Below are 25,995 nucleotides of genomic sequence, written 5' to 3' on the forward strand. Positions count from 1 at the left end.
AAATGAAAAAATTAACAAAACATTTATTACAAAAAGAAAAAAAAACTTTGTATAGTGAATTAGCTTTGTGAATTAATCACTTGAATAAGCCAGGGTAAACCAGAAATGTTGTTCTATATAGTATAATACACCATAAGAACAAATTGCATATTGCATATTGGCAATAAGAACTGCTGAGCCAGGGTGTGTAGTAGTAAAAATGTACAGTAGTTTACAGTGCTGAAAGAGAACTGAAGAGACCTAGTTCTTGAGACCTTTCTCCAAAACATTTTCTTCAGGGGATGAGGCTGAGCTCAAATTTCCACCCAACCATGAAGTTCAGAGGATAGTCTTGGGCCAGTAACTCTCAACTTGCAGGGCTGTTAGGAGGATAAAATGCAGGAAGAGAGAACCGTGCACACCACTATACATTTGTTAGAAGAAGGGCAGGATAAAATAAATAATAAAATAAGATCAAAGGCCCTTAAGCCCCAGCCCATAAGGCTAAATACTCAAGTCCTATCATAAAGAATATGTTTGCAATACTTTGGGGTGAATGAAGGAAAAAGAATCAGAATAAGCTATGACCTTTCTTTCAAGGTCAAAATCAGGAATATTTACTATAGCAGTTGGATTGCTTGCAAAGGATCTCTATGCTACATTCCCCCTCTCCCCAAAATGATCAGTGTTAACAGATGTGAGATTTCTGCAAGTTTATGTTGAATTTTTCATGTTCATTATTTATAAAGATTACTTAGTAACAACCTGCATTTTAGTAACAACCTGCATCTTACACCTTATGCAAGGTAAACCAAATTTGCCCTTTATATTGCAGTCCAAATCTAAACTGAGCCACTTTGATGTCCACTGATCTCAGTGGGCTTAGAAGGATATCTCACACTCTTTCCTAAAACTTCCTGGCCTTGCTACCCATCTAATGAGACAGTAGCAATGCACTGTGAGACCTCAACCCACAATCTCAGAACCACCGAACTATAACGAATAATCTTACTGTCAAAGACTCTGATGTGAAGTACTGTGAATTCACAGCAAAATAAAGAGGGGAACACACTGTCTGCTGCGGGCCACGCAGTACAATTTTCATATCGACCTTTAAAAGAAACCTGCCCAAAGATATTTTAAAGATATATTCATTCATTTTATCTCCTAGCACTGCACATTGGCTGAACAGCCTTCTGTCTGGCTATGGTGCCATGATGTGAATTCAAATTAATGCTAAGCAGCCAGGGGTTGTTTGTCAGGTTATAAAGAGCCACTGAAGCCGAATGACTCATTTAGGGCTATTTACAGAACTGAAGGAAATAACTCATCACAGAACAGATGTTAATAACAGACTACCTGAATCCCTATTGAGGAACGCCGACTCTTCAGGAACTCTTCAGCTTTTGACACTAGGATGGCCTTGTCGCTGGTTCGTATTGAGGTACTGTGACTCTCAGACACATGGCGCTGGGCAGCTGCAGTTTCCATGGCGAGGTTCATGGCCTTGTTACTATCCAAACTGTCTGTAGAGTTGTACATCCCTCGTCCATCTTGAGGCCATGGGGAAATCCTCTGAGTCCGGCTATCGTGATAGGCATCCTGCGTTGATTCTGTGCTGCTCTGTGCTGTAACTGAGATTAGTGGCTTAGAGGAAGTACGAGGGGGTACAGGTGGTGGTGTTTTTTTGTAACTCGTATACGTTACAGCTATGAAGGGAATTAAGAAAGAAAAGAGAAAACATGATTAATAAAAAGTCTCATTGTGATTCATGGAAGGTGAATAGTAAAAGCCAGATTATGCTACCAGAAGCTGGAAGGAGTTACAAAATAAACTCATCTATAAGCCTCACAATCAGCATAAATTCTTTGTCATGTGGAGAATGGTAGTCATAGCAACAGGGTGCTTTTATTTCAAACAGAAAACAGTGGTTGTGAATGTTTTTTGTGCTCCAGTGAGAAGTCCTAGCCACACTGAAGAAAAAATCCCACAGGAGTTGACAAAGAATTTACATAAATAAGTTTAAGCATAGAGAGGGAGGGCCAGAAATCTGGACTTTATACCCAGATAATTATTGGGCCTTTCCCACTTTTCCCTCAGCTGCCGTCGCTGCGCGCAATTCCCAGCGTGCGGCATCCCTGGCACGCGCCCAGGTGTCCCCTTTGCAAGAGCGCCAGGGATGCCTCGCGCTGAGGGGGCGCGACAGCAGCAGCGTCGGGGCGGCTGCGCTGTCGCCGCCCCTCTCGTGGGGAGTGCCGGGGGACCCCGCGCTACTCTCCTCAAGTAGCGCGGGGCTTAAGGTAAGTGAGGAAAGGCCCATTGACTAGTGCTCCCTGGTGGAAACAGAAGCACAGTCCTCTTCTCTTCAGGTCAAAGCTGATATGGATTCTGTAATTGTAGGAAACATGACCAAACCAATTTCAGATAGTTGTAAAAGTACTCTAGTATAAAACTAGCCTTCTAAGGCCTGGGCCAAAAGGCAACAGGACTCTTCTAAACTACAGCTAAACAAGAAAGTAAAGTGTGTCTGGGAATGAAAACATTGTTAAGGAAATCCTGTCAATGTTATCTGTGCAACTGATGAAAGATGCACTGATGAAAGATGCACTGTGCTACTTTAAAATTTGCTGTTTTAAATTAGTTTGCCTCCTAATGACAAGGGAACAAATCGCTCTGGCCTCTTCCGCACATGCAGAATAATGCACTTTTAAACCACTGTCACAATTGTTTGCAAGTGGATTTTGCTATTTGGCACAGTAAAAACTGGCTGCAAAGTGGACTGAAAGTGGATTGAAAGTGCATTATCCTGCATGTGTGGAAGGGGCCTCTCTCTCACGTGCTTTGTGTAAAACAAACCTAGAGGCAACACACTGGAAAGGCTTACTGAGGTTCAAACTGCAACTTTAGCATCTTAAAGGCTGCTTTGACTCAAGGACTATAGGCATTTATTTACAAGTTTTTCCCCCCCAAACTGCCTCTCAGGGGCACACTTTATGCTGCAGCTGCATGTAGTGAAGTTCCCCTGCCTTTTCTCTTTTGCAAACTAGGCCAGGGCGGGGATATTTTGGAGTGAAGGATGAAGGAGGAAAGGGATTCTCAGCCTTTCTTTTCCCTCCCCATTTCTCTCTCAATATCTCCCCACTCCTGTTTTTTTAGGCCAGGGTGGGAGATCTATGTTATGGAGTAAAACACAAATGAGGGGGAAATGAGCTGCTGGAGAAATGTTCAAAATTCCTTTCCTCTGTTGTACAACAAACCGCTAGGTACAAACTTTGCACAAGAGAAGGGGCTGTGGGGATGCCATTAAACAGAGCTGCAGCACAGCGTATAGTTTGCTTAGTGAAGTTTAGTAAATAAATATCAATGGTCATTCATGAACGGCAGCCACTTTGCTCCTCAGTGATCCCCATTCATGTAACAATAGTCTCTTGCAGGACGTTAAAGCAATCAACAAAGCAAAAAAAACCTCAACCTTCTTGCACCAAAGTGTATATGAAAAAAAACAGAAAAAACAAGAGGTGCCAATTTTGCGGAAGGCTTTCCGGCTGGAATCAACTGGCTGTTGTGGGTTTTCCGGGCTGTGTGGCTGTGGTCCGGTCATTTTTGCTCCTAACATTTTACCCACAATTATGGCTGGCATATTCAGAGGCATGTCACAAGGAGATGGAGAGAAACAAATTTCACCATGACATGCCTCTGAAGATGCCAGTCATGGATGCAGGCAAAATGTTTGGAGCAAAAACCATGGCCACACAGCCAGATCATGGCCACTCAACCCAGAAAACTCACAACAGTGAGGTGCCAATTTTATTTTATGGCTGGCATCCTGTGTTTTTATAGCAGCATAAATAGAAGCAGAACTCCAACACTAGCACTTTCTTTAGCCTCCTCACTTCTACATCCAGATACCATGATAGAAAACTGGCAGCCTCAGAAATAAAGAGTTTCAAGCTTTGGCTGATGAATTGCTAGCTCAGAACAACAACCCATCTATTATGTTGGAATGCCAACAGTGTGATAAATTCAAAAAGGGCATTCCAGAATACAGGAGCCACTGTAGAACACAATGACTGAAATGGCCTTTATCTTGACATATTAAACAAGCCTTGATCTGAGGGACAAAGAGGCACTGCACTGGGAGATGCCATCTGGCAGGACTGGAAATATACAGGCAGCCAGTGCAAGACCTTTACAACCAGTGTAACAGGCACATTCCAGCTTCCGGTAACAATTCAACTGCACCATTCCTCACCCGCTGAAATTTCTGGGACATCTTAAAGGATGGTCCTCAAGTAGAGGAATGTTACAATACACATGCCCCTAGTTTATTTTGGGACAGATCAGTGCAAATTAGCTGAGTCCATTTAGGGGCCTGTTGCTATGCCAGATGATCCAATGTGCTTTTGGTCACTACTTTAATTTGTTTTTTTCATCAGGAGGGCAGAATCCAACATCACTTGGAGTCAAAGACAATTTCTCCCAATCAAAAATATGAAGCACTGTACCCAGTGGTGGGATTCAGCAGGTTCACACCACTTCGGCAGAACCGGTTGTTAAAATGCTGCCTGTAAACAACCAGTTAAATTTTTGGAATCCCACCACCGGAACCGGTTGTTAAATTATTGGAATCCCACCACTGACTGTACCCACTGGGACATCAGCCTAACCAACCAGTACCATTTCCTTCTTGCCTGGACTGAGGGCCATTTTATTACTTGGTAGATTCCTCAGACTTTTTATAAAGATGTAAATTTCTCCCCACTATGTAAGCAGGACATTAATCAGTCAGTTGACTGAACTCCAAACAGAATTCTGCCCTTGTGTATTTCAGTTTTCAATAAATTACAAAGAGTCCCTTTAATTCCCAGGGGATTCTACCTACTACATGCTCTGTAGTCTATTGTTCCCAACTGTTCCAGATCAAGGTAGGCCAACCCTATCCTGGTGCATACAGAACAGCTGGCTATTACTGCTTTCATAGCTGCTGGTGCTGCAGCTGCAACTGTCTGCCATATCATTATTTGGGGTTTATTGCATGTTATATGATCTGAATTTAGATCTGTAAGTCACCTAGAGCCATCAGTAAAGGCAGGGTATAAATATTTAAACATATAAATATAAACAAAAATTTCTTGGACTTCCATGGCAACAAGCTCTATGGAAACAAGCCTCCCCCAAAACACATTTTCCAAACAAATTAGAGTGGCAGTAATGCACAATTGTTCCTGTGGCAGTCCCTTGTCAATTTCACCAGCCCCTAACTGTGGACACAGTGTATCTTCCCCTTAACGTTACATTGCTTATTTTGGGTAAAATTGACAAAGTCAATAAAATTGCGTTCTTTATGCTCGTGACTAAACATTAATATCACAAGTTCTACGTGAAATTAATCTGATCAATCACCCCCGCTTCTTATCTCTGTCTCAATGTTACATCGCTAGTTTTATATGACAAAGAATTTTTTTAAAAAAATTCCTGTTGAAAACAGAGAATGAGTGCGAGAAGAAAATGGCTGAAGGGAAGATTGGACAACTACATAAGGGCAGGGATAAGGGCCAGGTGTTTGCAGGGAGCAGAGGCCATTTCATCATGACTGCATGCTCAGCAGAAGCTGGCTCAGAAACGGATGGAAAAGAAGACCACAGGAAAAGTGCTCAGGAAAAAAAATGGTGGAAAATTGAAGGGAAAATGCTTCCAGAACCAAACAGAAGAAAAAATGTGCAGAATTCCAAGAAAAAAAGCATAGCATTTGGTGACAAGATTTGTTGTAAACAACTCGTGCAGACAAGGCCTAATTCTTTTACAGTGCAATCTAAAGCTACACATGTCTAAGTTCACTTAAGATTGTGAGTTTAGAACGGTATAACTCTACCTGGATTAGTAAAGCTTAGATAGTAAGGATTAGCAATGATAATTCTCCCTGTTAGAAAGAACTGAAGTAATTCTCTGAGTTCTAACTGGTAGCAAAACAATACAATGTGGATCAGTTTTTGGTGTGTCAGTCCCATAAGTCATTTTTTTCTTAGATAAGAGTGGCAATTTGTGGAGTTTACTGTGCTTATATTTAGACACTTAGGGAAGGCTCTGGCCTCTGTGGCCTGCTGTTGGGCTAAGGTTGCCGGGTCTCCCCTGGCTATTGGGACCACAGGGAGTAGGGTTGCCAGATCCAGGTTGGGAAACTCCTGTAGATCTGGGGATGGAGTCAGGGGAGGACAGCCAGAGGTGGGATCCAACCAGTTCTCACCACTTCTCTAGAAGTGGTTACTAATTTTTTCTGTGTGCTGGGAAGGGGTTACTAAAGCAACCTCCCTGCCCAATAGGGACTGGAGGTGCGTGTGTGCGGAGGCGCCACTGTTTGAATCCCACCACCATCAGAACCTGTTATTAAAATGTTTGGATCCCACCACTGAGGATAGGTATGATGCCACAGAGTCCACCCTCCAAAGCATCCATTTTCTTTCAGGGAACTGATCTCTGTAGTCTGGAGTTGAGCTGTAACTCCAGGAGTCCCCAGTTCCCACCTGGAATCCCTTTGTTGGATCTCCAGAGGACCTGGATGGCCTGGATGATATAGGATGCTGGACTAGATGAGCAACTGGTCTGATTCAACAAAAGATTGTTATTGTGCTGGAGTACACAAGATCACTCTTGAGCTTGAATTCATATAACGTTCACCAAAATTTGTCCCCTGTGTTCAGTTGGAGGGCTGGATCAAGCCAGCTTTCCCATTCAATCTCAACCAGTTCCCCTCTTTATCACACGGACTCAGCCCAAACAGACCCTACAATCACTGGCATAATCTTGTTGATGGGTAAAAGAAACCCTCTCTTCCCTTTTCTGCCATTTGAAAAGCTGCATGCTTCCAACCCAATAAGCTGATTGAACTGGGTCTAAAAGAACTCTGTACAACCCATTGCTATGCATGGGTTGCTCTTCAAACTGGAAATTATAATTGTAGCAAAAGCTCTGTGGTGACAGTTTAGATTTGGCATCATGTTTTGCCCAAGAGGAGGTCACATTAGAGCAATACAGCATGCTAATTCCTCCACAAATTCCCTGTTATTTGAAGGCAGTAATTACCCTTCTTTTCATGAATCAGTGCAAACACTAACCTTAGTGGAAAGCATAGCTGTCAGAGATAAAAATCCACTTGGATGTCACTGACTACCTATTGCTGGAAAAGCACAGGAGCACATTACACTTCTGGTTGATATCGAAGGCTCTGTCTTGCCTTGTTTTCAAAACAGAGTTGCCTTCAACACTGCACAGGACATGTGTCCTTTACGAAAGCATCAGGAGGATTTGTGTTTTAGCTGGAGAAAATCCTCCCTCCACTTGAGATTACATTTCAACACTCCGTTTTCAACAGAATGTCTCTTTTCTTGGTGAGTGTGAATAAGAGGTGAGACGAGGCCCTTAGAGAGGTTAATACGTTGCTGGATGAGTGGCTTTTTTGAGGACAGAGATGCAACATTTCCTGGATTGCACACATGCACACCAGAGACATGGGAAAGAGAGAAAATGGTTCATGTCTGAGCCTTATTTGAATGTTTGATGCTATTATTTGATTATCAAATTCATAATTTATTGTGTTCATAGAAAGGAACGGAAACAAATATTCCAGTGTTTTTCCAAAAGAATTGAGGCAAAAAGGATGTACTTCACTGAGTTATAAATGTTTCATGTTCAACAAGAATATGGACTCTCTCTGCTTTGATTTATGGCTGTGCTGCAGAAAGCAAATTCATTTTTTGAGTTACAACTTCCAGCTGTATTTCATTTTCTAATTAAATAATGGCCCTTTTCAAGAATCTTCTATGACATCTTGCCTCATTTTAGTAGCTTGCCCTCATGCTCTACTGAGACAGCATAGTAGTGATCTTCCTTTAAAGCATGAAAGAAAGCATCAGAAACACCCAATTTAAAAAAAAAAGGTCAGGAAGGTATATAAAGAGGTGTCTTTGGCAAGCATTTTATATCATAACCAAACAACCTGAGTAGGGCAGATGACATCAGTCCATTGAGTGGTGTCTTAATGACCAATTCTGCCCTGGCTGTGAGGTAAATTAGGCCGAAAATGTATAATTGGCTCAATATCACCCACTGAGTTTGCAGGGCAGAATGGGGATTTGAGGTCCTCCTATGTCTGAAATTTTGACTGCTACATAATACTGCCTTTTGTGGATGGTTGCTGTTGAACATGCAAATTGTATGCAATTGAATTGCCTGGTGGTGGTTGCTGGGCCTGGCTCCAATGAATCCACCCTCAAAGGCCAAAACAGTCTTGAAAAATCCTCTGCCCCATTTTTATGGAGAGAAACCAACACTATCATGTTTGCCTACCAAGAGCCAATCAGGACATCCATTTTTTTAAAGCTACCGATGCTCTTTTTATAATTTGGGTTTTTTAAACCCTCCAATATATTTCTTTGAAGATTTTTCTGCCAACCTTGGGTGTTTTTCACATTTGTAGAAAGAACTGTCTCATTCTTTCTTGGGTCTGAATTTAAGTATCCTGAGTTCTGGCTGATCTGGTTATTAGAACGTACATGTAGGGACCCATGAGACATGTAGGAGGGATCCCCTCCCCTCCCCAGTCACCAAGCCTGGAGCAGCTCCCAGGCACTGCTACAGTCAGGCTCGGAGAGACTGCTGAACTCAGCTGCAAACTGCAGGCCCACATACGCTCCCGGACTCCGCTGCTGCAGCCAGGCCTGAAACAGCCTCGTGGACAACCCTGTTGCTGGCTCTGTAGAACAAAGATAAGTTCATTTTCTCTATTTCATTTGTACAGGGGGGGTGTGGGGGTGTGTTAAAGCCCCAAAGGTTTTTTTTAAAGTTTTCAGTTCTTTCTGCAAACCTGGGGACTCCTCCAAATTTACAGAGCTATTGTTTTCTGTCAGTGTGGCCCCAGTCCACGGATTTAGATATCCACGGACTGGTTCACGTTTGACTATTAAAATATAAGATGTTGTTCTATAATGCTGATCAGATTTGATTGCTGACATGTTATTGGTGCAATCTGGGGGTGGGCACAGAGAGACAACTAGATGCCACTGTGATATATCAGTGTAACACAGCAATGCTGCTGCACCATTCTGGATGCCAGGGCAGCCATGCTGTGGTCCCTTGCTAGTGCAACCCCTAGCAAGGGACCACAGCATGTGTGAGGGGTGGGCTGTGAGGGGTGAGGTGGTAGGTCCGGGGACATTGCAGAAATTAGTTGGCTCCTTAACCTTCCTTAGCCTGGGAATTCCCCTGGAACCAGTGAGAAGTTACACCAGCAAAAATCATGCTTTAGCTCTAAGGTATCCATGGAGGCCACTGAAGGTAACCCACCAACAGCTATGCCTTCAGGGTTCACCAACAGCCATGCCCCCAGGGTGCAGATGAGCATAACACCCAGAACACACTGACCCTGGGTAAACTCCCCCCACCCCATGGCCAGTGATAACACCCAACAGGCAATATAACTCCAGCTGGTATACAGGCAAGCCAGATACCAAGTTGCATGGTACCCAGATGCTACCACTGGGGTAGGGCTGCACATTCAGAGCTGCTGCCAGTGAACTTCCCCAACTCTCCATGTCAGAGATCTGGCACCATTGGAGGAATCCCATGTCTCTGGGTCAGCAAGGCCTGGAAGAGCTCATAGCAGCTCTGGGGCACTTGGAGGGACTGGCGACTGTTACTGGGCACACAGATATGCTGCAGGCACTTCAAGGGGTGGCTTGTAGATGTCTTGGCGACAGTCTGCAGCCTAACAGCAGCACTGCTCCAGTGATTCCCCTCCTGCTCCACCACTGTCAGTGGAGGGGGTCACCCGGGGCAACCTCGAGGGCCAACCTTAGAACTGTGACCATGGTCCTGGGAGACATCCCTAGCGGTGACCACCTTGCAGCTTTGGCTGATCCCATGTTCTCTTTGTTCTCTGTGTGCCACTCCCCTGGGTGTCAGTCCCATTGCTTGGGATGGGATGTACCTGTGAGTGGGCCCAGTTGGGGTTCCTTTGGGAGCACAGGGTGGTGGAGCCCCTTTCCTTCTTTTTTGTGCTGGTTCCCTCCCCTGATGCCCACATTGATGGAAAAAAACCCCTCAAGATTTCTCTGTATCTTAATTATTTTCTTCCCCCTGATGGTGATTGAGACTGTGAGTCCTTTGAGGACAGGACTATATCTTATTTGACTGAAGTCTCTTAAAGAACCAGTAAAATTCTACTTAAGTAACAAAACTTATTCTAGAATAAATTATTCATACCATACAAATTTATATATTTTATAATTTATTTTTTATTATAGATGTACTGGCATCAGTCCTGTAACATACACAGAGATTGTATTTTCCTAATTTTCCCCTGAGGTTAGGATTATACAAATTGAATGCTAAAGTCATCATAATCCGATCTCTTTCGCTCTTACCCTTGAAATGGTTCGTTGAATATCACAGGATTATTATTGCTGTTTCTGGAGCTGTTGTCCACTGCCCATTCCCTTACCGTTGATTTTGTTGTTGTCAGCATGGCAAAGTGGTTAAGAGCAGTGGACTCTAATCTGGAGAACCGGGTTTGATCCCCCACTCCTACACATGAAGCCTGCTGGGTGATATTGGGTTAATTACAGTTCTTTCCGAGCTCTTTCAGCCATATCTACCTCACAAGGTGTCTGTTGTGGGGAGATGAAGGGAAGGCGTTTGTAAGCTACTTTGAAACTCCTTATAGCAGATAAAAGTGGGCTATAAATCCAAATTCCTGCTCTACATCTTCCTCTATCACCACCAATAACAACACCACCTCTTTCTCCTCCTTCTTAGGTTACTAAAATCAAGTATGTCTGCTGAAGTGAGAGGATTATTCCAAATTACAAAGATCCTTAGAGGCACCGTATGTGATCAGTCTAGTTTAGGATTTTCACTCATAAAATCTTGTGGTCAAGTTGCACAAGATGCTGGAGTGCCATTTGGTTGCAGTGCTGTAACTAGGGACAAACTGTACCAAGAAGGATCTGATACTGGATGACCTTTGGTATCCTTTTCACCTCTACAATTGCATGTGTTATTCGGCTCAAAAAATAATATAGAGGGCCTTCAAATGAATAAGGGGGAAGGGGGTGTCCAACCCATTTTTATCAACGGAGAGCCAGTGAACATGGCAGAGTGGGGAGTTGAATCTGGTTGCCCACATCCTGGTCTGACACTTTAACCACCATATCACACCAGCTTTCTTTTTTTCCTAAATGTCTCCCATCCCCTCCAGGCTGCTCTAAGTCATATAGGAAAAAAGACAGAATGGAATCTGGGTTTTACCTTTTGGAGTTTATTTATTTTATTGGATTTAATTCCCCACTTTTCCCCAGCCTAATGACCAGAGAATTTATAGTTCCGTGGTGGCGAACCTTTGGCACTCCAGATGTTATGGACTACAATTCCCATCAGCCCCTGCCACCAGGTATAGTTTACAGGGAATTTCTGATCAGGCCAATGGTATGCAGGGAAAATTATGGCCCTGCTTCCTACACTGTGACTCCAGTACAATCACTGAATTCCTATATCATGTCGTCTGGCCCTGAGTCATCCATATTATCCTGCCAATTGGAAAAAAGAATTGAATCACTAGCCAGAAGCAGCTGAATTGAAGACTGAATGGCAGAATGGTTGATTATATCTACCCACAGATAAACTGGTTTGATTTTATAAACTCTTCGCAAGACAGACAATCCAACAGCTGAAGGCTGTGAGATAAGCCAGCATTTATGTGACCCAGGACCAACAGTACATTAGAAAGGGCATGTCCTCATAATATATACATCTTTGATGGTTCCTGCAAATGAAAATTCCTTAATCAGAAAAAGCAACTGAAGACCAAACTAAACGTGCAAAATCACGACCAGGGCATAGGGAGCTGTTTAGACTCCATGTGCTACAGCAATAAGGTTACAACACCACAGAAGTCAATGCAACAGACTCCATGTGGAGCAGCAAAATTGGGGAAATAATTCTCTACAGCATGGCTTTCGTATAGGAAAACAAGAGGCAGAAGTTGTACCTCCACCACAGTACTACTCAGAAGCAGTTTGAGCTCTCCTTGTTTTAGAAGCCATTCTGGTAGCTGCTGTTGGGAAACCTGAACCAACATTTTTTTTTTAAAAAAAGAATATTTAGTTTGGCCCTGAGATAATCTCTGCATGAGACAGGTAAATAGGCTATACTGAGGGATGGACCCAAAGAAAACAAAAGTCTCTCAGAATTACATAAAAGTTTTAGATTGGGCAGCCCATATTTTTTTCTTTTTCCCCCCTAGTATCTGTTTAATGGCCCAGGGTAACTTGATCTTGGCTACTAAGTTAGCCCTGGTTAGTATTGGAATGGAAAACCACCAAGGAAGCTGAGCAGGGTCAGCTCTGATTAGTATTATATATACATAAGCCTTTATTGGCATAGTCAGAAAAAAGTTACATGAATTGGGAACAATTGCATGGATACATGATAGATAAAAAGCCCCACGGGGAGCACAACAAATACGTTCTACTGGGAACTCTCAACTATCTCCGCAATGAAATTGGCGATCTCTTCACAAAGACAGGGATCCGAATTGTTTAACTGGGCAGCCCATATAAAGCCCTTGGTGGTGGGATGAGGTGCTGCTATGGCACTCCCCCACTGCCTCCAAGAGGGCTTTCTGATGGTGTAGGCAGCAGGAAAAAACAAGACAAAAAATCCACCCACAGCCAGAAAACCTTCTATAGGGCTTACACCACCCAAAGAGTGGCATAAATCCAAGGATCAGGGCAGCAAACTCCTGGCTTTAAATGCTAGATGGGAGTCAACTAATGTCGGCTCCACCCAAGGAATGCTCTGATCTGTTCCCACAATGCTGATGTCCAATTGGGACACCAGTGCAGCCCTGCAGTGGCGCAGACTTCCACGTTTGGTAGCGGTAGGGCTGAGGGGCAGGCGACCACCAGCGAGTCTGCCTCCTCCACCAGGGTAAGTGCCCTGGGGAGGGCAAACAGGCCAGTGCAAGGCTGTGCAGCTCTCTCAAGCCCCTTTGCCCCCTCCCCCTCCCGGATGGGGCTTTTAGTCATATTTACTGTGGGCACATGGTGAAGTTATCAAAATTATTGTAAATGAGGATCCTTTTAGAGTGCAGAACCACATTTTAGAAAGAAAATCTGAAACAAGCAAATACATAAACCATTGTGTCCTAGCTGGAGAAACTCAGGCTAGTGAAACTATGAAGACTATAGTATAGTTAATTAATCTTGCTTTACAATTTTTTTAAAATAAACAAAACAAAGCACCAAGGTCACGCACTTGAATGCTTTTACAGCAGTCATAGAGATGTAGGCAAAGCCAAAGAACAGCTGAGGAGATGCATACAAAAGGTTCTATTTTAGATCTGTTAATTAACAACAAATTATAGTGTAGGAAACAGCATTCTGAAGACAGCTAAGTATTGATAGCAGATTCATTGTGTTTTTTCCTCACTCTCTAGATAATCCCTATTTCTGTGTGATAGGAAACAGAATATACTGATCTGTGTACTAAATGCTGGCTTACTTTCAGAATCTATAAAGATTGCTCCACATATGCTCTTTATACTTTCTGCAAAGGATGAAGGGTCAAATCATTCCTTGGAGCTTTGGCAATAGTAATTAAGCAGAGTCGCAGTGGGAATCGCAGTGGTGAACAGCCTTATATATATATTCATTTGATTAGTTTTAGTAGATATGCTTAAAAGCAGGCATACAGTGACCACATTTAACATCAACAATTTTAACAGCAGTCACTAAATTATTGTAGAGGGAGGAGTATTTAAGTGGGAATTTATTAAAGAGTTTGTAGAAGAAAAATAATGGAATGAATTTGATCCTCTCCTGATTTACAAAATTATCCTCCACAAACTGTGATGTGTAATACTCCTCAGGTATTGTCAGAACACTTGCCCATTAATGGATGTCTGTATTCAACATGTGTGGACATTTAATTTCAATATGTTGCAGTTCATATTTGACAGCATTTGACTGTTGACATATAATGTTATTTTTTGATGACAGAGTTTGAGAAATAATATATAACAGCAAAGATTGTTTGGCAGTTGTTAGCTCAGTTAATATCCTATTTGAACACTTCCAAACAATAAAAAAATGTCTGGAAGACTTTGACAGCATATATACTAAAAACTGGAATGATATAAAGAAGATTAGCATGAATGACTACAATATTCAAACACTTAGGTATTCAAATATGTAAAGACAGCAGAGAAATTTTAAAAAACCATAACTAGGGGCCTTATAGTCCTTTCTGCACAAACCTTTTTAAGTTTTGAGGTAGGAAAGAAAGCATTTTTTCCATGGAGTTCCACATTGTTTTTACCCCCATTTATTTGCAACCTCAAAACATTTTCAAAGAATCCCTTTTTAGAATGATTCCTCTGGCTGAAACGTTTTGAAAACCTCTTCATCTGCTTATGCGATCTATTTACTGCGTTTCCTATGCTTCTCTGCTTCCCTGAATTTCCTCCTTAGTGCCATTTTCTGAGCTCACTTGATTCCCCCTTGCCTGTTTATTTCAATCATTTCTGTGTTTTTTAAATTTTGGGGGGCCAATCTTCAATGCTTTAAGCATATGAGGAATTGAGAATTGCAGCAAGAAGCTTTGAGACATTGAAGCATCAATTCAACACAGAACTAAAAAGGGGGGGGGGATCATGTGATGGCATCCTGGAATAATTTCAAGGCGGTGAGTACAAAAATACACTGTAGTGCAGGGTGGGGGATTGAAAACAGTTTCCAAATGTTTTCAGTGATTTGGTGCAGAAAGGGCCTATGAAGATATGTGAAAGGTATGCAACTTCCCCCCACTCCCAATCCTTTTTGTATTTTAATTTAGACTACAGCAAATATTTACCAACAGCGCTTTTGCCAAAAAGGCAACTGTAAAATGATGATATTTTGTACTCCCATCATAAACTCTCGTTGAGACCTTGATCTTTTTCACACTTACATATCTAGGCACATTAGATTCAATTCAGATGGATCTGAGTTGCAAAAAAACAAAAAAATGTTAAAAAAAACTAAAGCAATTTCAGCTTCTTCCACCAGTTAGGAAAAATTGAGACTGTTAAAATTATTTCTTGACCACAGAAGTACAGACTCCTATGAAATCTAGAAACCCTACTCAGTTTGCCCGAAAGAGAAGGTATACTCTGTTCCACTATAGCATACCGAAGTTATTCTACAATTTAAGCTGGATGAATATTTTACATTTTCATGGTGACTGAGAATAGTTATTTTTACTATGGTATGGATGCAGGGAATTTTTCATATCTCAGCCTAGATCCCCTGCTAATCTACATTATGACCTGAGGGCAAGCAATGCCAGGATCAGTACATAAATTTGCAAATGATAAAGATTGTTAATTTGTTGAACCAATGTTAAACATGCTTTTAAAATCATAATAGCCCTTAAAGCACCTTAAAAATCTAGCTTGCCCAATATAAAGTGTCAATGATAAATAAGAGCTAGAGGCCCCTTCTGAATATGCAGAATGATGCACTTTCAATCCACTTCTGTTTGCCAGTGGATTTTGCTATTCCACACAGTGAAATCCAGCTGCAAAGTGCATTGAAAGTGGATTGAAAGTGCATTATTCTGCCTGTGTGGAAGGGGCCGACATTAACCAAAAAGCTGAAATGTAGAACAGCACAATTGCAAATAAAAAGCAATTGTAGTCAGTGAATATGACTGCTGGGAAAAATCATCTGAAAGATAATGATGGCACCAAATGAATTGGTCTACTGCATTCCAGTACCAGGAATTTCACAGAAATGGATTAAAAGTTCTTCATACGGTAGCATTATCAGGCACACTTTTAGATGCTGTTTTTCTGCATCCTAATGCAGTATTTTTGTGAAAAATGGTGAGCAAGTTCTCAGGCAAATTCAAAGCACTAGTTGGTTTAGTTGGGAATCAGTACTATAGCAAATTAATAATTAATCTGGCTCCTCATAAAAGAACACCTCAAACCTAATTAGAATGGGTACTAATTACTTAGCAACCATCACTGCTCCATGCATCCAGTGACCTTGGAGGAATGTTTGAGGGCATTATGCTTCCTGCAGCATCAGATTTTTTCCCAGTATGTGACCATGTTGAGCCAACTGGATTATAGTGTCATGTGTATTAGCCTTTGATGGCTAGAAGTGTCCACCAGCTAAGGCTGCTTGGCTTTTAAACTGGCTTCCTGCAGTTCATCTGTATAGTTATACGATTCTGACTCCCAAATGTCCTGACCTCCTAACAGCTGGCTTTATGGGGTCAGTGAAATGACTGATGGAAACAAATTTGAATAAATCCGTGGAGTGTGACCCTCTGCCATTTCCAGAAAGCTGTCTCACTCTTGCTCACTTCATCAAGCTCAACAGCAAAAGTTCCCAGCTCCAACCCTGCTCCCCCCTGGCATAACCTTTAGCTCCAGATAGAACAGTGGAAGATGTTTGTTTTCAAGACAGCTTTTCAGGTCCTACCCCACTAATACAGCTGAAATCGAGTGCAAAGCTCTTGTTATCAGCTTCCCAGGATCAACATTTAAGAGGCCAGAAGCTGAGCTTTTTCATTTTGGGCCTTTCCCTGGGGAGTCATTCCCTCTTTGGCAATTTTCAGGATGTGCTACAAAACTCTTTTATTTCCATTTAGTTCTGAAAAGTGTGCTCGAGATTTAATACTGGCTTCAGTTTGTTTTCATTCTGAGCTGGCGTGTACATTTTATTTTTGATTTAGCTGCAATCCTGATGACAGTTGACTAGTAATTACGAACCATTTAGATTATTAATGTTTATTACAGGAAAAATTATTAGAAAGGAGGAGGGATCTAAAACTAATTCCAAAAGAGGCTGTATCAGTTCCAATGAAATTTGCATATAAATTCAGAAATTATTAATTGGAGACATTTTCTAGTACATTTATTACTGGCAACGTGTAGAACAGATTCACACATATGGGCAAAAGTTATTTCAAAGCATAAGCATCCAACTGCTTGCCTGGCAGCCCATTCCAGATGGCCTGTGGGAGGGAATGGGGCCCGCACCAACGCATTAGCCCACCCTGCTGACATAAGGGGCACCTATCCTAGTGGACAGGCACCACAGAGAGGTGTCGCCTTGATACACTACTTAGATATTAACTACATATTAAGGTATAATATGGTACATCCTTCCTTGATGAACACTATCTACAAATGGAGGTTACATCCTTGAGTGCTGTTCTACATCCAAGGTTGATTCCACGTGGCAAATATTTCTTTTCACTGCCACTTTAAATCCAAGGGCACGTAGACTGGCAACAGAGCGTCCTCATAGGAATTTTCTGCACACATTTTTCTGTCAGCCTCTCTCATCTGTCATTTGCTGGTTTTTTTTGTTTTGTTTTTTTGCTGTTGCATCGCTGGAAGACTTTTTGTGGACTTTTTTTAGTATCAGTAATTGCTGCAGCATTAAAGCAACTTTTTTTGTTACAAGTCCTCAAAAGCCTACCACTGATAAGCCAGGGAAAATGGCAGCCCCAAAAGGGTGACAGTAGGAAAATGGCTGGGTACTTTTGAAAATGCACCTTCCCATCCAGATGGCATGATAACGTGCTTGGGTTGCATTCTTTTCCAAAAGACTGCAAGAAACTGTGAGAAACATCATACTGAGCATTAGGAAAGGATAATTAAAACACAATTAGAATATGATATGTGGGTGCTCTTAAAATAAACTGCTTGAGTTTGGAAGCAATGAAACAGAAAAACCTCTCTGTGGAAGCAGTCAACATTTCTTTTGTATAGAAAATTAGCATGCCAGGGGGGAGACTATCATAGACCAGGATACGGAACGGTTTTATGGAGAAGCAACGAAGTGTATGACCTCCTCCTGACTGCTATCAAGGGAGGGTGGCACCATGGGATATTTTGAAGATACAGCTCTGAACAGTCACCAACCAATGGGGAATTTTCAGCAAATGGAGGAAATTAACTCAAATACTCCTGCCCCACATTATTTTAGTCCAAATGGGGTGGATGCTTAACAAAGACGCTTGTAAACCTCTTTACAATCTTACAGTCTCCTATTTAACCCCAGGTAAAATTATCTGGAAATGATAATGCCTGTCCCATAAGCTTTTTGAGGCTAAAACACTGATCTTAGTTTGCTTGGCAAAATAGAACTCAACACTGCTGTAAGAAATAGATCAGGATATGGCAGGAGCATACAATGAAATTAGGTGAACATCCAAAAGGTCATGAGAGTAGGTGAAAATAATTCTGAACCAATAACTCTCTTGTACATCATAGCTAGCTGGGAGATCCGGCTGTATCCTACACTTGCTTTAGGCATACCCAACCACAAAAGATCTACATTTTTGGGTCTTGTATGTACAATATTTTGTTGGGAAGCACAGGGAAATTCCTGTTAGGAATTTGTACACCAAATATGATCATGGTTCATTATTTGTGCAGGCATAGCCTATGAGTTGCAACGAAAAGTCACTTTGCAACTTTTTTGGGGGCGGATGAAGGTCTCCGCTGCCTGCTTTCTGTGTATACAAACATGGGATTGGATAGTGTTTGTACATTAGGCTGGATGAACATATGTTGGGAGTGCTTTGATTGTGTGTTCCTCATTGCAGGAGGTTGGACTTGATGGCCTTTGTGGTCTCTTCCAACTCTATGATTCTATGATTATGTTTCGATTAAGAGCTAAAAACAAGGTACATTTGTTTATGGGTTGCCTCTGGGTTCACTGTTTGCTCAGATTTACGCATCACCTTCAAGAATGTATTTGGAACTGCAAGTGTTTAGACTATTACAGAAGCAGCTCCATAGTTATGCAAATAACTGCCCCCATGGTTCTTTAGGCTCAGGGGAAAAGCTGCAATGGGGGAGCAGGGGACCCCCTCCTCAACCCACAGCTTATCACCAGTAAAATCAGCTTCTAATAGCCTTATTCTTGTGTCTTCCTTAAGTGTTTTAGAAAAATTATAGGACAATCCTAAACAGAACTCTATCTTTCTAAATCCATTGAAGTTAATGGGTTTAGGATTGCTCTGCTAGGATAGTTGTAATTAATATGTGTAAATTGTATGATTGAGATATGAGTGTGCATATGGACTACAACCTCAATATCAATTTCAGACAGAAAAAAATTACTTTTCTAAGAAATCTCTTTATGTCTTGGTATATTAGCAAAAAATCATTAATCTGAACCATTATTAATCTCTCTGAATAGTCAAAGCAATCCATTTTAACAGAAGTATGACCTTTCTGCCTTTTACGTAAAAGAGCCTATACATATCAAATTATTTCTAACATGTTGCACTACATTTAATTTGGGTTGCTTTAAATTAATAAGTAAATGATCATTTGAAGTGTGAAAATAATGTGAAACGAAACTGCTGTCTGCTGAATTCAAATGCAGAAATATTAGTTACTGTATCACAGCTAATAACTTGTTTTGAAAATTGAAAGTTTCACTTAATACACTGTTATCATATAATCATTACCATCTTTGCAGATCTGATATCTATATTCCTATTTGAATATTTTACACATTCTACATTCTCATGGCAGCAAGAGCTGATTTGTGCAGTGGTATGGATAATTTAACTAGTTACAATGCCCGCAGGCATATCCAGATTTTCAGCGTTTTGAATTTCGCAGTGTCTGGCATGCATCAATATACTTAGCTTAACAAATGAAAGAGGTGTACTAGAGTGAGAAATTATCTGATAAACCTCAGAGATAAGGAAGACACCTTTCTTTAGTATAAGTTATTCATTTTTTAAAAAATGAAGGCACTACACAGATCGAAAGGAATGCCAGTCAAGGTATACTATATGTCTCATGCTTCATAAAAGCATCAGCATAAAGAAATAAAAGGAAATTGTTGGTAATTATTGGAGGGTGACCAAAGTGAGTTTTCACTTTATTGCCTGTCCTGCAACCAGTTAAGAATTCTAGAGGACAGTATGCTACGTCATTCTTTTACATTTCAAATATTGGTGGAAAGATTACTGTATTTTCTGCTTCCATGACACAATGTGAGTTTGAAGTGCAATAATGCACACCATAATGAATGGAACAGATACTGCACATAGGGGCCCTGTACTGAAGGAGCAACAGCCAACTACAGATCAGGTGTCCCATGTTTTAGATCAGAAACTATATTGCTTGTACACACAGTATACACAACAATTTTCCATGCGATGGGTTCCAAACAACTTTTTCACTGGTGAAAAGCATTGAAAAAGCTATGGTGGAGATTATGTGACCTTCATGGACAATAGTCATGTCTAACAGGGGTTGTAGTAAAGAGAGGAATTGGAAAAGGCTGAGTGAAAAAGCTGGTAGGATCCAACCTATAGCGGCTGCTGCATAACTCAGCCTGAGACAGCACCAATTCTGAGGGGGCAGTAGTCTGATTCAGTGTCAGTCAGAAAGTAAGAAAGCAATTTAGAGCTAAAACATGACTAAAGATATAATTGAAACGATAGAAAACATAAAAATTAAAAGCAAAAAAGAGTTATTCAGGACAGCACCTTTCTGTATAAGAAATCATAATGGCTACGCAGGTGTATACATTCTTCAGTTCTCATGCTGTCTTATCAGCAACTTTTCATATGTAAAACTGCTAACTGTATATATGATCTTACCTGTTGTTGACCTGATTGTTGAGGTGATATTGGAAGATGCCATTGCAGGGACACATTCGTCATCTTGGGAGTAACCTGCCTGAATGGCACGCAAGTAACTGTGGCTTCTGGTTCGGAAACATCCTGGAAGGTCGAGGGCATCCATTGCCTGAGCTTCAACTTCGCTAAATACTGATTCACAAACAGATTCAAATTGCCCATTGACCTCTGCTTCACTCATCTAGATAAACAACAACATGGCACTGGGTATTTTTATCTTTATTTTGCTGGCTTTGTCTGAAATGCACTTTGGTTCAATACTTCAAAAATAGGTACCAAGAATACACCCGACACAGTATTCCTCTCTCCCCCACCCCACCCCCACCAAAAAAAAAAGCAAAACTTTTGGGCATTTCTGCATTTAGCGAAACACGTCAACATACTTTATCTATGTACATTTGCTTTGCTATTAGATGAATGCTAAGTACACCTGACCCCAGCTAATCTTGATTTTAGTTTGATATTCAGTTTGAGTTCGGTTTTAGCTTGATTATACTTAATAAGTCACAAACATGGCACCCCTTAAACATTAATTTACAAAATTAAACTAACTGATGAGCTGAAGCTACTTCTAATTCTGATCTATTTCATTGGTTCCCCCCCTTATATTTTTCTTTTTTTAATGAATTCCAGGAAGCATCTCCAAGTCCAAACAAGGATATGATTAAAATATTACAGTTCAGCTTGAGCGCTAATAGATTAAAAACAACAACCACAACCAGTTTTTGGAAATGCGGCAAAGCAAATTAAGTCAATGTCTTTTCCAGCTATGCTTCCTTTTGCATTAATTCATCAATTGCTGCTTGCTGAATGATCCAGGATTAATGGAGGACAAGAACTCAAGGGACTGCATCTAAGTGCAGGACTGGCTTTCTGCCTTCTTTCACCAAAGTCAAAGGCAGTCACTCTATTGTTTTTTTTCCTCTGTACTATGTATTCAAAAGCGCTCACCCTTGAGAATTTTGCTTGTGTTGCACTGTAGCAGAAGGAGAGTGTCACAACACTAGAAGTCAGGTTCAAAGAGGGGGCTGTAAGAAGAAAGAGACTGAGTGTTGTAGCCCCACAGCAGTGCACTAGAAGATATGGACTGGCCTTCAAAAAAAGTTTGGGCTTTTTTCCACCCATGCATGTTTTACAATTAAATTTGAAGGCTTCTCATCTGCCTGTGATAGTATTTTATGGATGCTCAAGGCCTGCTGGGGGCGAGAGCGGATTCACCACCAAATCAGAAGGGGCAACACAACAGAGGAGTTGCTTCTGCCAGTTATTGTCTCTCACCCTGTCCAGCTCCTACAGGCTGCTGAGACTTTTGACAGTCTCTTGGAGACAGTGTGCGTGCTGCTGTTGCTCAGAACTGCAGGGAGCACATGTATTCCCCCCCCCCCCATGGTGTGGCACAGACACCGTTTCTGCATGGCCAGCTGAGCAGGGGTACATCAGCATAGTTCATGCCAATGCACCCCCAAGGGCCGTTTATATGAATGGCCTGCTGGCTGTGGGCTGCGCCACTCCCGAACACCTCCTACCTCCTGCCGCCTTCGATCGCTTTGTGGAGGCCAGAAGACACACCCCCATTGCCAGAGCGACACCTCTGGGGTTGGAGGCCAGAAGGCATGTCCCCTGGTCTCCACAAAGTGACAGCAGGAAGTAGGAGGTGTCCGGGAGCGGTGTGGGAAACATGCCGGCTTCCTCTCGGTGCCGTTCGCTCAGCAATGGATGGAAGCTGGTATTTTCCAAAAACCTCACTCAGAGCAAGGTTCAAAAACACCATTTCTGGGGTGAGGGGAGAGCGCTGCTGCATCGATTTGGCAGCAGAGCCTGTACGAAGGCTCCCCCGCAAATCGGTGATTTTAGCCCTTGCAGAAACGGCAGTAGTGTTGGAGTTGGTAAGCAGCACTGAGAGTGGGGTGTTTGAGAGTTGGGGTTGGTAAGCAGCACTGTTTGGGGTGGCAAAATGTGTTGAGCCAGCCCTGCTGGGAACTGATTGTGTGGAAAACTGGATGAAGTTAACCAGCAGTATGCTGATAATAGTTTGGACATGGATTTCTTTCTCCACAGGAAACATTTTTGATTTGGAAAGTGTTTTGGGCTCAAAAGAAAGACCATCAGCTGAGGCAGATTTATAAAAACAAATTAAACAACCATTAAACTGTCCTCTGCATTATATGCTGATTAGCCTCACTGGACATTGTAGAAAGAATTTAAACCAGACAATTGTTTTTGTAGAATCATAGTGTTGGGAGGGGCCATTCAGACTATATAGTCAACCCCCTGCTCAATGCACGATCAGCCTAAAGTATTCCTGACAAGTGTTTGTCCAGTTGCTGCTTAAAGACTGGCGGTGAGGCGGAGCTCACCACCTCCCAAGGCAGCAAATTCCACTGAATTACTTCTACTTTAAATATTTTTCCTTATGTCTAGTTGGTATCTTTCTGTCTGTAATTTGCACCCATTATTGTGAGTCCTACCCTCTCCTCCCAACAGGAGGCTCCTTGCCTTCCTCCAAGTGACAACCTGCGAAAAATTTAAAGAGAACAATTATGTTCCCCATCAACCTCACCTTTCCTAAACTGAACTTTTGCAAGTCTCTCAGGCTTTCCTCGTAGGGCTTAGGTCTTTCCTAAGCAACCTATTTGTCATGTCACATCTCAAAAATTATTCTTAGTCAAGAAATTAAATAAGATGCACGATACTTTCAAGACCCTAACGTAAGAATTTGACGACTTCGGACATTTTAGTTCTGTGTTTACTTTGAATTACCAATCAAAAGAAGATTAATCAAACTAATAATTAACTGGAAAAGGGGGAAAAAACCCTCAAAAGCTAATGAAGTACCTGTATAAGTGACTGATAATAACACATGCTGTCATTTATTTTAGGAGACTGAAAGAACTGCAAGTAGTATAAGTAACAAATACTGACACCTTGGTGTGCCAACTCATCGCTCAGGGGGAAGTGCTTATGCCTTTTATAGCTAAGTCACATAGCAAGCTTCCTTGGTTCACCTTATGGTGTCAATTTGAGGGCAAGATATATCAGAAATCACACAGCCGTTAAAAGCACAGGACTTGCATGCGTCTGAGGGCTCTCGGCCTTATAAATTACATATAATAATAATTTAGAACTAGTTTCTTTTGTACTTGCAAAGATTACCCCTAACACTCACCCATGCAGATAAAGGTAATGTGTGAACTGGGTGATCTCAGATACAATCCACAACAATTCTTATGATTCTTGATTACATTTTATTAGAACTGTGTATATATAAGGGTCTCTGACCGGCAGTGGCGTAGCGCCAAGGGAACGGGGGTGCACAACGCACTGGGTGTGCGCCCCTGTGGGGGCATGGTGAGGGCATTCTGTGGGCATGGTGGGGGTGTTCCAGGGAATGGCGTGGCAGAGGCGCAGGGTGCACACGTGCCCCGGGTGCACTTTCTCCTCGCTCCGCCCCTGCTGACCAGTAGCTCATGAGCTCCTGGTACCTGTTGCATCTGGCAGAGGTGATTGTGTACCCCCTAGAGGGCTCAGGAAAAACTGCACAAAGATCTGCTCTGGCCTGTGATTTCATAGGATCTGCGCTTCTTAGCTGATTGCCTCATTTCTGACACTCTTCCTCACTTTGGTCTGTTTCTAGGACAGACCAAATTTGCTAACTCTCTGGGGGAGGTGAGATGTTTTCCATTACTCAGAAATAACAGTTTTAAAGAAAAGGTTGGTGACCTCTGCTGTAGATTGCATTTGTGATTGTCTGGTTTTATCTGGCTCCCCTGTGTTCGGCTTCCAAATCAGTGCATGGCCAAGGGTGGTCCATGTGACCTTTCAAAGGAAGACTCTTTTGGTTGGACTAAGTCTTTAAACTTTGTTCAGTGGAGTGGTAGGCTACAGATCATTGTGTGATCTGTGCCAGCATAAAGGGTGTAATGCTATTGCTAGCATATATCAAATAACTTAATTATAATTCATTATAATTCCAGTGACAAAACTCTAACTACACTGAAAGTCTTCTTGTGCCATTACCCATAAACATATTTCCATAATTCAATCTATTTTGAAAACAATTATTTCTGACCTTCCTAATTACTATATCATCTTTAATCAAATTAAACCAACTAATGTACTCTGGAAAGACAAACATTCTTCTGCTGAACAGTTTTTTACTAACAATATTAAGAAAGAAAGATGAGACAATTAAATTACAAATATGATGAAGGTCTTGTTTACAATTTCTAAATCCCATTTATTGGCAGGGAGCATAACAGTTTGGAAAAAAAAGTATGTGCAACCATTCCTCTGGCCATTCAGTGTAAGTATATCTTAATGCAACTGGATATCTGAAGATGATAGCTGATCCCTAGCTGATGTACATCTTTTTATTGTGCATCTTGCTTCAGCTTGGCCATTTCCATGCTGGTTACCTGGCCCAGGTTCAATGGAGGTGTAAAGCAGCCCCCCACCCCACCCCACAGGTTCCTCACTGCGTTGTGTTACATTTGTGCATCTCCCACTGCTTTTCTCTAATCTTTCTCAACCTGCTTTGCCGAGATGTTTTGGGAAAAGCAAAGATAGCTGCCAGATGGGTGAGATTTTTCAGCCCACATGGCAGGCATTTTTTTCTGAAACTTGGCCTGAGGTGGACATTTCCTCCTGCACTCCCCACACTCCCTGGAGGCTTTTTTTAGAAAAAATGATCAATTTAATATTATTATATTGTTATTTTGATATACCATGATATCATGAAGTGTAACAGATTCTGTGAATTCTCAGCTTTCTTTTTTTAAAGGAAGTGTCTGTTCCCTTCCATTGTTGAGGGATAAGGGGAAAGACATATCTCTGCAATGGAGAAGGCTAGAGACTTTCTTTTCTTTTTTAAAAAAAAGAAAGCTGGGAGTTCACAGACCCTGCTACAAATATTGGTATTATGATATGATATGAAAATTGACATTTTTTTTTAAAAAAAAAACTCCCCAGTAGCCCAGGGAAGACAAGATAGATGCTGCTAAGGGATTGTGACAGGGAAACATGCTATGAGGAAGTCCAGTTGCCTCTGTGCTGTGTTAGCAGCTGCACTAATGTTGGCAAAACAATTGAAACAATGTGAAAACTGACCCTTGCGATATTCTTTAACTTATATGAATGGAGGGGAATATCTACAGTAAGAACCAGAATTAGTCTGGAGATTCTCCTGTTCTATATGGGATTTTCTCTGCAGACTAGGATAGGCATTACTAGAAATTCACAGCTCTCGCAGAAGATCAGAGGCCTATGTCTTTTCCTCTCTCCCCATTAAATTTTCAC

General features: G+C 41.6%; 1 protein-coding gene across 2 annotated transcripts in view; it reads right to left on the reverse strand.

Moving 5' to 3' along the window:
* DLGAP2 (DLG associated protein 2) overlaps window positions 1–25,995 on the reverse strand; it is a 164,929-nt gene that overhangs the window by 37,491 nt on the left and 101,443 nt on the right. For both annotated transcript variants that reach the window (XM_048497715.1, XM_048497706.1), the window contains 2 exons: window positions 20,662–20,881; window positions 1,339–1,688 (listed from right to left, as the gene is read on the reverse strand). In XM_048497715.1, coding sequence (XP_048353672.1) covers window positions 1,339–1,688; window positions 20,662–20,881 — 570 coding nt within the window. The remainder of the gene's footprint in view (window positions 1–1,338; window positions 1,689–20,661; window positions 20,882–25,995) is intronic.

The sequence above is a fragment of the Sphaerodactylus townsendi genome, linkage group LG01 (genome assembly GCF_021028975.2).
Source record: "Sphaerodactylus townsendi isolate TG3544 linkage group LG01, MPM_Stown_v2.3, whole genome shotgun sequence".
NCBI lineage: Eukaryota > Metazoa > Chordata > Lepidosauria > Squamata > Sphaerodactylidae > Sphaerodactylus > Sphaerodactylus townsendi.